The sequence below is a fragment of the Mercenaria mercenaria genome, chromosome 3 (genome assembly GCF_021730395.1).
Source record: "Mercenaria mercenaria strain notata chromosome 3, MADL_Memer_1, whole genome shotgun sequence".
In the NCBI taxonomy this organism is placed as follows: Eukaryota; Metazoa; Mollusca; class Bivalvia; order Venerida; family Veneridae; genus Mercenaria; species Mercenaria mercenaria.
In genome coordinates, this window is record NC_069363.1 from 43197100 (window position 1) to 43213621 (window position 16522).

The 16522-nt window shown below is 37.9% G+C and overlaps 1 protein-coding gene across 1 annotated transcript; it reads right to left on the reverse strand.

The window, feature by feature from the left end:
• Positions 1-13697: 13697 nt before the first annotated feature.
• LOC128555880 (nucleotidyltransferase MB21D2-like) lies at positions 13698-14951 on the reverse strand. The gene has a single exon (XM_053539671.1). The coding sequence runs from the start codon at positions 14949-14951 to the stop codon at positions 13698-13700; it is 1254 nt and encodes a 417-aa protein (XP_053395646.1).
• Between the last annotated feature and the right edge of the window lie 1571 nt (positions 14952-16522).

Consider the following 16522-nt stretch of genomic DNA (forward strand, 5'->3'; position numbering starts at 1 on the left):
ATTGTAAGAGGAAATTTAGATTACAAATATCCTATTAACAACTTCCTTGTAATAGTTAGACTGCTTATAACTCATTATATGTATACTCTTATCAAAATATGAATTCCCACTGTAGTAATAATGTAAGTAATTCAAGCTTAAATAAAATAATTGTACACACTTAGTAGTATTGTCCAATTAATATCATATGCTCTGTGTGCCTACAAGGAACAACTATCATTAAAATTATGACATTTGTTTTTGAAAGTAGGTGAATTTTGATGAAATTCTGTACTATTGCTTCGTTATACTGTCGATTTAAAACACCCAATGGTGTTGAAATAATATAAGAACACAATAGATATGTAAGTAAAAGTACAGCTGTTGTAACTATAGCTATTTTTGAACTGCTCAGATGTGGGTTTATGAAGTTGGACTGTAAATATTTGCTGATGGTTTGCTTGCTTGCATATCTAAACCATAAGTTGCCATTTAGTAGAAAGGTAGATGTATATGCCAAAGTTGTAGATACGCAGTACATTGGTAGCTTTATTTCATATGTTTTATCTTTATTGAATTGCATAATTTATTTTTCAAACAGATGTCTAAATGCTTGTGTAGCATGCGGTTATGAAGTTATTTACTTTACAATGCATATACTAAGTTTAGTAGATATTAACACACATTTTTAGAGCTATAAGTCAGATTTTCAGCTGTATTTGTACAAGTGTAGTTATATTATTGTATAAAACATAATATATTAATCTACCATTTATCCTTGTACAAGGGGGAAGAGGCATACTGATTGGTTAAATCATACCCTGATAAGATCTTATTTTCAGTTTTTGTTGACCACTGCCTTTTTCTAAAAAAAAACAACAGGCACAAGGTCACAGTAATTGATATGTCTCGCATAAGAGCCAGAACCCTAGCTCCAAGGTCAAGTTCTGAATAGGGGTCAACTATAATAGGTTCTTATATTTTCACTTTGGTCAATAACTTTTCTCGCCCAAGTTTTCTGTGTGTGGCTGGATATTCAAGTGACTTGTTACAATTTTTGTTTTATGTTTTATTGTGAAGTGTAACAATGTTACTCTCTGTTATGGGTTTTTATTCTAAGGTGCAGCAAAAGCAACGGGTATACATACTGGCTTATACAGTGGCATTTTCTACCAGCTTGCACTATTTGTGGCCAGTAGTATTTGAAGTAGGGCATTTGAATAAATGTAGACAGGACCTATTATCGTATTTTCTCCAAATATTGGAAACTTTTCCTGGACTTGCATGCAATAAACCTATGTCTACCCTTGCTTCCATGTGTTACTGACCACCTGTGACTATCTTATTGACCACCAGGAATTTAGTGACATTCAAACATAATTCACACATGCACTTTTGATTTTCATCAGGTTTTTAGCTCGACTATTCATAGAATAGTGAGCTATTGCACTCGCCCATGCGTCGGCGTCGGCGTCGGCGTCGGCGTCTGCGTCCGCGTCCGCGTCCCGATTTTGGTTAAGGTTTTGTATGTAAGCTGGTATCTCAGTAACCACTTGTGGGAATGGATTGAAACTTCACACACTTATTCACTGTGACAAACTGACTTACATTGCACAGGTTCCATAACTCTATTTTGCCTTTTTACAAAATTATGCCCCTTTTTCGACTTAGAAATTTTTGGTTAAGGTTTTGTATGTAAGCTGGTAACTCAGTAACCACTTGTGGGAATGGATTGAAACTTCACACACTTATTCACTGTGATGAACTGATCTACATTGCACAGGTTCCATAACTCTATTTTGCTTTTTTACAAAATTATGCCCCTTTTTCGACTTAGAAATTTTTGGTTAAGGTTTTGTATGTAAGCTGTTATCTCAGTACTTACTAATGGGAATGGATTGAAACTTCACATACTTGTTCACTATCATGATCTGACATCCACTAAGCAAGTCCCATAACTCTACTCTCTTTTTTTTCAAAATTATGCCCCTTTTTCGACTTAGCAGTTTTTGGTTAAATTTTTGTATGTAATCTGATATCTCAGTATCCACTAATTGGAATGGATTGAAACTTCACACACTTGTTCACTGTCATGATCTAACATGCACTGTGAAGGTCCCATAACTCTACTTGGCATTTTTACAAAATTATGCCCCTTTGACTTAGCAGTTTTTTGTTAAGTTTTTGTATGTAAGCTGGTATCTCAGTATCCACAAATTGGAAAGGATTGAAACTTCACACACTTGTTCACTGTCATGATATGACATGCAGTACAGAGGTTCAATACCTCTACTTTGCATTTTACAAAATTATGCCCCTTTTTCAACTTTTGTATTCATTCAATTGACAAGGCTTTTGAATAGTCGAGCGTTGCTGTCCTCCGACAGCTCTTGTTTAGCTCACCTGTCACAAAGTGACAAGGTGAGCTTTTGTGATCGTGCGGTGTCCGTCGTCCGTCCGTGCGTACGTGCGTCCGTGCGTCCGTAAACTTTTGCTTGTGACCACTCTAGAGGTCACATTTTTCATGGGATCTTTATGAAAGTTGGTCAGAATGTTCATCTTGATGATATCTAGGTCAAGTTTGAAACTGGGTCACGTGCCATCAAAAACTAGGTCAGTAGGTCTAAAAATAGAAAAACCTTGTGACCTCTCTAGAGGCCATATATTTCACAAGATCTTCATGAAAATTGTTCAGAATGTTCACCTTGATGATATCTAAGTCAAGTTCGAAACTGGGTCACGTGCGGTCAAAAACTAGGTCAGTAGGTCTAAAAATAGAAAAACCTTGTGACCTCTATAGAGGCCATATATTTCATGAGATCTTCATGAAAATTGGTCAGAACTTTTACCTTGATGATATCTAGGTCAAGTTCGAAACTTGGTCACGTGCCTTCAAAAACTAGGTCAGTAGGTCAAATAATAGAAAAACCTTGTGACCTCTCTAGAGGCCATATTTTTCATGGGATCTGTATGAAAGTTAGTCTGAATGTTCATCTTGATGATATCTAGGAAAAGTTAGAAACTGGATCACGTGCCATCAAAAACTAGGTCAGTAGGTCTAAAAATAGAAAAACCTTGTGACCTCTCTAGAGGCCGTATATTTCATGAGATCTTCATGAAAATTGGTCAGAATGTTCACCTTGATGATATCTAGGTCAAGTTCGAAAGTGGGTCACGTGCCATCAAAAACTAGGTCAGTAGGTCTAAAAATAGAAAAACCTTGTGACCTCTCTAGAGGCCATATATTTCATGAGATCTTCATGAAAATTGGTCAGAATGTTCACCTTGATGATATCTAGGTCAAATTCGAAAGTGGGTCATGTGCCACCAAAAACTAGGTCAGTAGGTCAAATAATAGAAAAACCTTGTGACCTCTCTAGAGGCCATATTTTTCATGGGATCTGTATGAAAGTTGGTCTGAATGTTTACCTTGATGATATCTAGGTCAAGTTTGAAAGTGGGTCACGTGCCATCAAAAACTAGGTCAGTAGGTCAAATAATAGAAAAACCTTGTTACGTCTGTAAAGGCCATATTTTTCATGGGATCTGTATGAAAATTGGTCTGAATATTCATCTTGACGATATCTAGGTCAAGTTTTAAACAGGGTCATGTGTGGTCAAAAACTAGGTCAGTAGGTCTAAAAATAGAAAAACTTTGTGACCTCTCTAGAGGCCATACTTGTTAATGGATCTCCATAAAAATTGGTCAGAATGTTCACCTTGATGATATCTAGGTCAAGTTTGAAACTGGGTCATGTGCCTTAAAAAACTAGGTCAGTAAGTCAAATAATAAAAAAAACTTGTGACCTCTCTAGAGGCCATACTTTTCATGGGATCTGTATGAAAGTTGGTCTGAATGTTCGTCTTGATGATATCTAGGTCAAATTTGAAACTGGGTCAACTGCGATCAAAAACTAGGTCAGTAGGTCTAAAATTATTAAAATCTTTTGACCTCTCTAGAGGCCATATTTTTCAACGGATCTTCATGAAAATTGATCTGAATGTTCACCTTTATGATATCTAGGTCAAGTTTTGAAACTGGGTCACGTGCGGTCAAAAACTAGGCCAGTAGGTATAAAAGTAGAAAAACCTTGTGACCTCTCTAGAGACCATATTTTTCATGAGATCTTCATGAAAATTAGTGAGAATGTTCACCTTGATGATATCTAGGTAAAGTTCAAAACAGGGTCACATACCTTCGAAAACTAGGTCAATAGGTCAAATAATAGAAAAACCTTGTGACCTCTCTAGAGACCATTTTTTTCAATGGATCTTCATGAAAATTGGTCAGAATTTTTATCTTGATAATATCTAGATCAAGTTCAAAACTGGGTCACATGAGCTCAAAAACTAGGTCACTATGTCAAATAATAGAAAAAAACGACATCGTACTCAAAACTGGGTCATGTGGGAAGAGGTGAGCGATTCAGGACCATCATGGTCCTCTTGTACATAAATAAGAAAATGGTGTCTTTGTCGACAGAGTTTGTCTTCAGGTAAAATTTAATTAGTCGGTTTGATTTTGCATTCCAGACTTTCTGTTTTTACTTTATTTTAAAAAAACATTGTATATGAAATTCATTTTACATTATGTATTGAAAAGTTGGGTTGTATGAATTCATAAGATTTTGTTTTTCAGATTAAAAAATCAGATCATTAAAGTATTACTTTGTTAAGATTTCAGATCATATGACATGTTTGTGTCTGCTCTTCTTGAACAGAGGCTGTCATGTGATTGTGTACATTAGTCTGTAACATCTTTTAAAATTCTCTGAGCTTAAATCATTTACAGCTAGCATTCAGTTATAATTTTAGTTTATGGTAAAGTTTTTTGTTCTAAGCTTAAGTTCATTTCGAAATACAGGCATTGCTTACATCAGTCAGATTCAGTTTTATATATCTGCTGCTACTTTTTGTATCTTTATTTTTACGGGGTATGTGAGCTTTAATGATGCTTAACCATTACCATGCTGGACACGATTGATTCTGCCTTTGCGACCAGTGTAGAGCATGGTTAGCCTGCACATCCATGCAGTCTGATCAAGATCTGCACTGTTCGCCATTCAGTCGGAATCTTTTTGGTTAGCACCCCTTTTAACAGTTAATGGTACTGTCCAGATTGAAATATGGAAAAGCTCATTATAGAAATTTAGCAGGGTAAGGGTTAATCAAATAATAATTACACAAGGTTGAGAGGATGGTTACTTATTGATTTTGTGGACAAAATCGCTTGTTTACTGTAGAGCTAAGAGTTGTGTTTATACTTTATTTTATGCGGGATAATTTTTGCTATTGTTTCTTTTATGAAGGCATTATGATATAATTATATACTATTTAGTTTTGCATCTTAACAAAAGGTTTTTCTTCTGTTTGTTTATGGAAATTGCTTATACTAGTACATGCTGATGCATCATTTTAAACGTGTATATAATGACAGGGTATTAAGAAATTAGAATGAATCTGTACGGTGATGATGCTTTTTTTCTTTTTTTCCATGATGTATTTTTCTCATACAAGAGAGTGATTGCTTAAATTGTTCAGGAGTTGATGCTAATTTCCGTTCTAGAAATGCTGGTAATTACGGAAGACCGACTATCATGTCAGATATTTATATGTGGATATCATAAGTAGTTATGAAGAAAACAAAGTTAATACGTTCGCATAATTATGTTTGAAAATACTGTAAAAACTGTGAATTACGTATTATTATGTATTGAGCAAATAAATTGATGCTATTGAATTTCTGTTGATTTATTTTTGAAAAGTGACAAGTATTTGCAGTTAGCAGCAGCCTTGGATCTAGCACAACATTATCATAAACTTCCATAAAACAACAGCTCCGTTCACAAATTCTTGTGATTCAGAACTTGATCCGTTACCGATATGGCATTTGAAGAAATGAGAGGATGAACTACAGCAAGTCACAAGCATTTTAGATATATTCATGGATTCAGAGTATGTGCCAAAGGAATTTAAAACTGTGTGCATTAGACATGACTAAAAGTCATGTTTAGAATGTCTAATCTTCGATTCATTTGAAAAGGTATTTGATGCCTGTCTAGAGCGGCATCTGTGAGGGACTAAGTCTACTTACATGGTTTTAACTCAACAGGGTCGGTTGTATTGAATGTCAAGAATGACGTCTTCCAGTCTATTGATCAAAAACCTGTTACAGTTGGCTGACAATGTTACTTGTCCACAATATTTGACACGGGTGACCTCCCCCCCCAGCGCATTATCACATTGAACACCAATTCGGTGGTACAGCTAAGCACGCTGTTATGAAATACTAACATTACCAAAATTAAGAGTTGAAGATCCACTGATTGATTTTAAAAGTCTGTTCGGAAACTCGCAAGTTAGCGAGTTAGAATTACGCAGCAACGAGATTATAAAAACGTACACTTACAAGCACGGAGTTTTCGTGCAGACGTGTTTTTTTTCTGCAATTACGTAAATGTTACATTTAAAAAAGTACTTGCACAACAAAATATCATTCTCTATACAAATGCAATGAGCATTAAATAATTCATATTACAAGCCTTTACTACTTTATCAAACAATCACTATCACCAAAAATATAAATTCCCCTTTGTCGGCAATTCCCCCAAAGTATGGTTCCCCATAAAATACATCGGAGTACCATCTACTACACATGTGCAGTAATGTTCTTTGCTTGGTATTCTTAAGCTTATAATAAAGCCGAGAAAAAGGCAAGTGCGTTTCAATTCGGACATATCTGTAAATACACTGCTTCTCTGGTGTATGGGCCAATATATCTTATTTCAGAATATTACTTGTAGACTAGGAATATTGATATCTCGGTCCACACCAATAGTAATCTTGCATCTATCGAACGTAACATGCCTAAATTATATAGCTAGCAAAATCTGTGAGATATGAATGGATTTTCTCCCTTACATTTTCGATCACAATGATAAACAAGAGGGTCATGATGACCCTATATCGCTCACCTGTTAACTTAGGAATCATCAAGATAGACATTCTGAACAAATTTCATAATAATAGGGTCATAAATATGGCCTCAAAAACTTTAACAAGCTTTTCCTTTGATTTGACCGGGTGACCTTGTTTTTGACCCCATATGACCCAGTTATAAATGTGGCATTGGAATCATCAAGATAAACAATCTGACCAAGTTTCATGAAGATGGGTCATAAATGTGGTCTCTGGGGTGTTAACAAGCTTTTCCTTTGATTTGACCTGGTGACCTAGTTTTTGACCCCACATGACCCAGTTTCGAACTTGGCCACATTCTTTGCAAGTTTGTAACAAATCAAAGCAAAAATGAAATCTCTATATGGCTGAAAGGGTCAAAATAGAAAATTTTGCCCATTTCAGGGCCACTAACTCTAGAACCCATGATGGAATCTAGCCAGTTTTTGAAAGGAACCAAGATCTTACTGTGACTTAAGTTGTGTGTAAGTGTGGTTATTATTGAATACAAAATGTCACTTCTATCGTGTTCACAAGGTAAAAATTAACAAATTTTGGCTCTTTCAGGGGTCAATCAGGGGCCGTAACTTCGGAACCTATGATAGGATCTGACAGATTCATCATGGACTCCAAGATCTATTGTTATTAAAGATATTTTGCAAGTTTGTATCAAATCAAACCATAAATGAAGTCTCCATATGGCTGCAAAAGCCAAAATAGCAAATTTTGGCCCTTTAGGGGCCATAACTCTGGAACTCATGATAGGATCTGGCCAGTTTTCGAAAGGAACCGATATATTATGCCAATACAAGTTGTGTGCAAGTTTAATTCTTCTTCTTCGTTCGCCCTACGCTGTCAGACCAGTAGCCTCGATGAAACTTGTGGTTTGCCGCAGATCCTCAATGTCTCCATACAGTTTCTGGTGGATTGAGGTATCTATCGGCCAGGTCGCAGCTCGCTCCTGGTCATGCCTTTTACATTTCTGGAGTATATCCTCCATAGCCTGATCTTCCTCACCACATGGACAGGTTGGTGATGGTGCTAGTCTGTATTTCTTGCACATGCAAGCATTTAGCTTGTTGTGTCCTGAGCGAAGCCTGACTAGCATCACTTGTTCAGACCGATCAAGGAGATGAAAAGCATCTTCCTCTATCCTTGGTCTCGTTAGTGCTTTGATGATGGTGACTTTCTCCTTGTAGCTCACAGGTGTTGTTGGTTGTTCTGACTGAGCTCCTTGCATAGCCAGTTGGTCTGCCTCTTCATTGCCTGCAAGTCCACAATGGGATGGAGTCCACTGAAGTGCTATTTTGAAGGTGATACTCAGGCTCTGCATTATCCTGGCTAGCTGTGGAGCTTTATTGTTGAACAGAGCTTCCATGACAGACAGTGCATCTGTGAGAAAGACGACTGAGGAGCTTTCTTCTGCCGAGTCTTCAATCATTGAGACGGCCTTCAATGAGTGCTTTGTAATTGCTGAAGTGTTTTCCTGTGGCTGCATGTAGTGTTTCTCTCTTGCCAGATGCATATAGAATGAAAACTCCTGCTCCTCCATCTTAGATGGCGCACGTGGCTAATCCATCTGTATAGACATGAGTCCATGCTTCCGGAGGATAGTCTTCATTGATCATAGCTAGTGTGAGGCTCTTCCGAATACCTTCATCCTCTTGTTTCCCGCGGTCAAGATGAGGAACAGCAAGCCTCACAGTATTTTGTCGTTGGTATTTTCAGCTTAGTTTCGAACTCTCGATTGAGTTTCTTTGCCTCGTGAACGAAGCTGTTACATTTGAGCCGATTATTGGTGTAGCCATCCAACTTGGCTTTTATGGGATGGTCTTGAAAAGACCTGAACTTTTCTGCTTGAAGCATGGCCTTTGCATGTCTCCTGTCTTGTAACGGCTGTGTACATGTTAGCTTCTGCACGAAGGAGATTGGTGTAGACTTTGTAGCACCTGCATGATCCGCAATGCTTTGTTTTGAACCTTGTCTACAGCCTGTAAGAGTTAGTTAGTTTTGGCAGTAGTGGACCAGGCAGTTGAACTATACTCTTAATGGGGTCTCACTGTTCCCTGATATACTGTCTTGAGTATGTGCTCATTTGCTCTCCACGTTGTTCCAGCAAGTTTACGCATCATGGCAAGCTTCCTACGGGCCTTCCCTTCTGCTTGACTAATGTGGGGTCTCCATGTTAGCCGTTTGTCAAAGGTCACTCCAAGGTATGTTGCCTCGTCTGCTTAAGTCAGCGAAGTATTTCCCATCTTGATTTTACCCGCCCTCTGCTTTGACGACAGGGGGAATAGTGTTGTGGACGATTTCTCTGTATTGTTCGCGACACACCAATCCTCAGCCCAAGCTGAAAGCTTGTTGATGGCTTCTTGCATCCTGTATGTGGCTGATGTGACATGTTCTTCCTTGCACCGTAACACCAGGTCGTCAGCGTAGAGTGCAGCCGTAACTCCTTTCGGTAGTTCAGACACCAGGTCATTGATGAAAAGCAGGAGGAGTGCAGGGGATAAGACACACCATGACGCAACAGGAACTTCCTACTGCTGGCATGTTCTAAGCTGACTCTTGCTCTCTTGTTGTAGAGGTATGACTTAATCCACCTCAGCATGTGACCTCCTACTCCACTCCTCATCAGTTTGACAAGGAGTCCATCAGTCCAGACTTTGTCGATCGCTCGCTGCAGATCAATCCGTGCTGTAAGCACGACTTTCTGCTCTTGCAAGGCGTCCTCTATCTTTTGCGATAGGTAAGTAGTCTGGTCTTCAGTGGAGCGGAATCGTCTGAAGCCAGCTTGTTGTGTTGCGAGTAGGTTGTTAGTCTCCATGTACCACTTCAGACGTGCATTTACAGTCCTCTCCATGGTCTTTCCAACACAACTGGTTAGACTGATTGGACGATAGCTTGCAGCCTTCTTTGGATCCTTCCCTTTCTTATGGATGGGGATCATGACTGCTTCTTTCATATTTGTGGAAGTAGTCCTTGTTTCCAGCTGTAGTTGTAAAGTTGCAGGAGTTTGCAAATTGCTGCAGTGCCTAAGTGGGTCAGCATTTCATTTGTGACTCCATTTGGTCCAGGAGACTTCTTTGTCTTCAACTGCCTGAGAGCTGTCTTAGCTCATGTAGTTTAAGACTCATGCATTCTGATGTCACCTGACTTGTCTGCCTTTCCCTGTTTTCTCTTCCCTTTGCCGTTCCCTGTTGATGGGGATGTTGGAAACATCTTTGTTGTTGGAGGCAAAAGTGTTTGCCGCTTGTTCAACCGTCAACAGTTTACCATTCTCTTTCAAAGTTGTTGAGCCTCTCCCTGTGTCTTCATCGTTCAGCTGTCTCGTCAATCTCCACAGCTTTTGACAATCTCGCTCTAGGTTGAGCGAGGCTGTTTTGTTTTTCCAGCTCTTCCTCTGTGCTTCCAGTTTGTGCCTGAAGAATTTGTCCTCGGCTCGCTCTAGAGAAAGGTTACTTTCTTGTGAGGGATTGTTTTCTGCTTCCTCCCTGGTTTCTGATAGCTTTACCGGTAGATTCTCCAACTCATCACTCCAGTAGGGCTTATAGTCCTTTCTTGCTCCCCTTGGAATGGCGCTTTAATCAGTCTTTAGTATACTAGCGTTGAAGTCTTTGACATCCCGGTTGATGTCTCTACCTTCCACTGTGATGTCTTTACAGAGCTTATCACTCAGATTTCGGCAAAAAGTCTATCTGGCATTCTTGTAGATCCATCTGGGGATGTTGGATGAAATAGAGGCTTTACGGTCCATAGTAAGATGGACTGTGCGATGGTCGCTACCTCCTAGTTGCTCATCAACCTCCCGTTTGACATGTCCGTGTATGTCATCAGTACATATAGCACAGTCAGGGGTTGACGTTGTTCGCCAACTTCTGGAGTAAAAGGTTGGGGGATTGTCTGGCTTGTTGATAAGGTTAAGCTTGTTATCATCTTGCCAGGTCTCCACTTCCTCTCCACGTTTATCCAGGTTGTCATATCCCCAGCTTTGTGAGTGACTGTTAAAGTCTCCTACAATGATGAACCTGGTTTCATCAGTTGCAACTTTGTCCAGGGACAGATCTTTGTCACTTGGAGAGTACATATTCACAAGTTTCAAGTTGAACTCGTTCTTTCTGAGGCTCAGAACTTGGAACTCGGAGTCATCGGACCTCAGAGATTCAGCACCACATTGCTGTATACCGGATGTCTGTGTAGTCATAGCGATATTGCATTGTGCTGTGTTTCGTTAAGAGAGTGCCAATGGCCCAGCAATTCTGTCTTCAGCTCTCTAGGTTTCTGTCGGGATTACCTCACCCTTAGTTCCGAGTTCATACCCTACCCTGGAAACACAGGGGCCATAGCTGGGAGTATGTTCATAGGCATCAGGGCGTGTCCACACACCGGTGGGCCTGGCATGCCACATGTCTAGGAACAGACCTCCTCCGAGTCCCCTGCAGTCTGCCTGAGGCCGCAAGGTGATCAGTACCGTGTGGCGCCATCTTGGAGGCTCTGCAAAGGGTTTGTCTGCAGAGAGGCTATGTACTGGCAATGAAAACTTACGCACCCGGCTTCTTTTTCACCAGAAGGCTAGCCAGCGGCGGAGGCTGAAAGTGGAAGGTGACAAACACACAACACACCACACTCGACGCTTCAACAGACCAATGCATCACTCTGCCTGATTGGACGAGTGTATCTTTTTTTTCACTCTGCTGATTGTGCAACGCTGAGTGAAATGTCAGACAAAGTGTTTGTCCTTAATGACGCTGTTTACAGTTTGAAAGCTACTTTTCGCTCAGTATATTTAGCAAGAATATTGATATATCTAAAATGATAAGTAAGTTTAATAGATATAATAAAAACCTGTTCAAATACCAACAGAGGTCTGCGTATCACATGAATAAGGGATCGATTAAAGTCTTCTAGGTAGAGAAGTGTCTTCCAATAGAAAAAACGAAACAAAATTGCACCCCTACGAAACCTTAATGAAAAGGGAACCATTTAAATTGTCAAAGTGTCGTGTTTAGTTTTGCTATTTGCAAAATGTTAGATAGATGATAGAATAACACAAATGATACGAAAACCTCATAAACTTCTTGTCTTATTACAATTCACCGACCATCTTTTTTAAAGATATTTCTTATTGCATTCATTGACAACATAAATAATTGTTGAATCGTAGAGCTCTAATCATATTTCATAGGGTTTTCTTCCTGAACGATACGCCATACTTTTCATAAATATAGTTTTCTCACCATTTGAATACTTGAGTTTCCCGTGCATGAAGATACCTATCCACGTGTTTGAAGCATAAATAAAACATACTATGGAAGCTAATTTCATAGAAAAGATCGAACTGGGCTATTCAATATTTCTAATGCTGAATATAAATGGGCCTCACCATGAGAAAACCAACATAGTACATTTGCGACCAGCATGGATCCAGACCAGCCTGGTCAGGATCCATGCTGTTCGCTAACGGTTTCTCTAATTGCAATAGGATTTGAAAGCGAACAGCATGGAGCCTGACCAGACTGCACTATATTGGTTTTCCCATGGTGCGGCTCAAATACATTTGAACTGAAAGGAAAAGATAAGCACTTGTTTGTTTAACGTAATAGGTATTGTATAAATTACCATTGGCACTATTTACAAGGTGAGTGTGGTTTTACGTCATATGAAAATACGATTATTGTCCGAAATACAAATGTAATATAGTTCCAAAATTATTCTTCATCTTGTATTTTCTGATAGATTTTGTTATGCTTTTGCAAGCAGTAAGGTTATGTTCAAAGAATAATATAATTTAGAAAAATTAAACAGTTCTTGGAAAAAGTCCCGATCTGGCATCATTTTTTGCAGGCGCATAATTACAAATGTCAATTCGCAAAAGTCGAACGCTTTGACAAATATATACTTCTTGAAAAAATTATTCTGTTTCACTTCATTTTTGTTTACTCTTTATAAATGATAATCTTAAAGTTCTGTAACTGAATCGTGTTTTCTTCCATACATGACTGCACTGACGGAACTGTCATGTTAATTTGAACACTCGCTAAGATTCCAAAAAAGAAGTCACTAATATTATGCTTACGTGCAAAGAAGCCACACTAAGCTTTGTGCCACGGAAAAAGGTTGAAACATTCCGTAATTGAATGTTTTTAAAGCCCACTGAGATTGAATTGCTTTGATATCTATCGTCTTGCCTTTTTCATCGAGCCTTAATCGGTGTTTCTCATGATACTTTGTCTTCTGCAAAGGCCTTGGGATACACACGTTTTTTTGGTCTTCATGTTTGCTTTTTTACTAAATTTAAAAGATTATTTTGTGTTTGTATACCATGCCTTTTGTTACAATAAAGTTTCTTTTATTTGTTGGGTTTAACGTCACATGGGAACAGTTAAAGGTTATACGGCGACTTTCAAGCTTTTGATGGTAGTGGAAGATCTTAGGTGGCCCATCCGGATATTATTTTCATCTTATGACGTTATTTCCCAGGTAATACCAGTTTCATTAGATTTGCTTGTTGTTTTACATAGCTGTTAAGAAATGTATCTAAAAAACTTGCAAAACGTCGTTAATCCAGAAGAAAATTAACACAGACAGCAATACCTGACATAATTACAATACAACTAATGTCTTCAACCTGTCGTTATATAGCTGCAATATATGATTAAAGGATCTCCCGGAATTAAGAAGGAAGAACCAGCCTGGTACTACCAAGTTCAACAAGTTCGTAAATGTTATGAAACTTCTGGTATCCCTCCAGTAATTACTTCTTAAATCATCAGCTGTTGTATAACGTAGGTCAAAATTTTCAAATATTTGTCCTTTCTCCATTTACCATACATGATCATATTGTCTGGGTTTGTAACCATTAACGAAACACAATGATACAGCTTTGGAATCTTAAGGAGTATAGTTCTGCCTTCTTGTAAGCACGCGGACAGAAAATGAATTAAGTCTCTTTTCTCCTGGCCGTAGACTGCACCTCTTAAAAGATTTCTCTCAGGTATCATGTAATTTGGAAAGTGATTATTCTCTAAGAAACATTTGATTAAATGCAATGATTTTTGTATTAGATTTACTAAAAGATCTGGCGAGAACTCGCGCGCGTGCGTTCTTTCCACAATCCAAAAAATAACATTTTTCACGACATAAGAAGTTAAAGCTTTACATTTTGGCTTCAAAAGAGTCTTTGTTACCATTTTCAGCAAAACGTACATTTTCATTTGAATGTCACTTAAACTTGAAACTAATTTTTTCTCTGCAGTAGTATAACATATTCTCCACTCGATGTTTTGGTTATCGCTCTCCTTATCGCCAATAGGCACAATATATCCTTCCATTTCTGAAATTTCTTTCACAATCTCACACGAAGACCACGTGCAAAATCTGGTCCTGTTTGCCCACTTCTTTAAGTATTCACCTCCATAGAAGCATATAGAGAAAACATTATCATTGTCAAAACGGGAAGTGTCTGTGCCTGTAACCGTGAAAGCTGGTCCATTAGTAGCTGTTTCATATGGCCAGTCGTGTTTCACAATGCCTGACAAAGGACTATCAATATGACGATACAGATTTCTTATTTTTTCACTAGATATGTATGGATACCTTGCCAACGTGTCATACATGCATGAGAAATAGAAGATGGGTGATGTTTGGAAATTGTTTACTGCAGAAATTCTCGGAATGTATGTAGAAACTACTTTAGTGTAACCAGGAGCCGTGTAAGTGTAATCCGTTTCCAAGACTGTAAAATTTTCGTTGATACATCCTTTGTCCACACACACTACATCTCTGATAACAGACATTAAGTCCGTATCGCTATCTGAAAGTTGAACTCCCTCGCCTGAACTTCCTACAACAGTTACCATATAGGGATTGCCAATTTTTTCTAGAGTTCCAAATAAACAGTTTACATCTTCTTCCAAATATTTTGATCGCATAGAAACATTTTGTTTCTTGAAGCCAAAGGTATCTAGTGTGGAGCAGATCAAAAGTGATAACTCCCTGTCTTCGTTTTTCGACATTTTCCAATCGAATCCGATTGTTTTGGTCAAAATCTGCTTCCTGTAAACAATAAGAATCGTGTATGACAGAATTATCATCATTTCTGGCATACCCTCTCTTTAAAAAAAGCGATTTTCAGGACAAATATCTAACAACTCGAGCTACTTCTATTCCATGTAAAATATCGGACAAGACCCCGGGAGATAGGCTTTTTAGAGACACATAAATAATCATCTTTTATAGAACGTCATATTTAAGACACATATAATAATAGTCAATATATAAAGACGTATAAATATTATAATGATTGTCACATTTCAGACGTTACTATTGATACTAATATGAATTGATAGTTTTATTTAAGATATGTATTGTAACAGGCATTCTAAACACATATTATGTAAAACACGAATATAAAGAAACACATTTAAGACACAGGTCTTAATATAAATAAATGTATGGAGTCGTACTAACCAAACGTTTACTGATCATGGAAACTGTCTTAAAGAACATATATCGATAGTCAAACTAACGACACATGTATTGATTGTCAAACTAACGACACATGTATTGATAGTTAAACGAACGGCACACATAGTGATGGCCAAATTAACGATATACTGATAGTCATATGTAAAACATATAAAAGAATAGTCATATTTAAGATACATATTATAACGAAATTCAGACTTTCGATTTGTTTACAGGTCAGTTTTCTACAAGTAAAAAAATAACCCCCCAAAAAAACAATAAACAAACATAAACAATAACAAAAAAAAAAAAAAGCCGTCAAAGTGGATTCCATTTTATTGACAAAATCTTCGCAACCACATCTTGGTAACTGTACAAATACGCAATACCCAACACATTTTGTTTTATGTTGATAATTATCATTTATGCACGTTACTGTGACGAAAAAAGAAAATATTTGAATTATATCTATGATAAATGTGTATTAAAATGCAAAACTTGTATATGTTTTAGTACTAGATATGTTATACATACCTTTTGGAAGCAGCCTATCTTATAAAGTAAATCGCCCATGTATTTACAATCACACATGCTCTGAAGCTCTTTACTGCAATGGACACCAGGAATGGCGGCATTGTAAATTCCTGTATGGTCTGGAGGTTTTTTCTCTAACTGCAAGAGTAATATGAAAGTAAAACTTTGATTTTAATTAATTCTGACAGATTTTTTCCTCATTGTTATTTTTCTTTTTAATAAAGTTTGCCTACTTCAGTCCTCTAAAGACGTTCAGTATGTAAAAACATTTTTTTTCCTGTAAAGAAGTCACGCTGAAAGCCAGCAAGCAAATAAATAATACTCATGGTTTGATCGAGTCTGTTCATGAGAGGTTATGAAATGCGTAACAACACTAACGCTTGGACCAACAGCCTAAGCGGAAATCCTTTATACCAATGCATGGGACGAACTCAGCGAAACCAAAGGGCTAGAAAAGATAACAGCACTCTATCTACTTATTCCTTTAATGCTACCATGACAGCGACCTGCCAGCATAATATGTCGGGTATAGTATAATGTATCCAGTCTATGGCGGACATGGTGATTGTTCAAGATCCATTAGGGC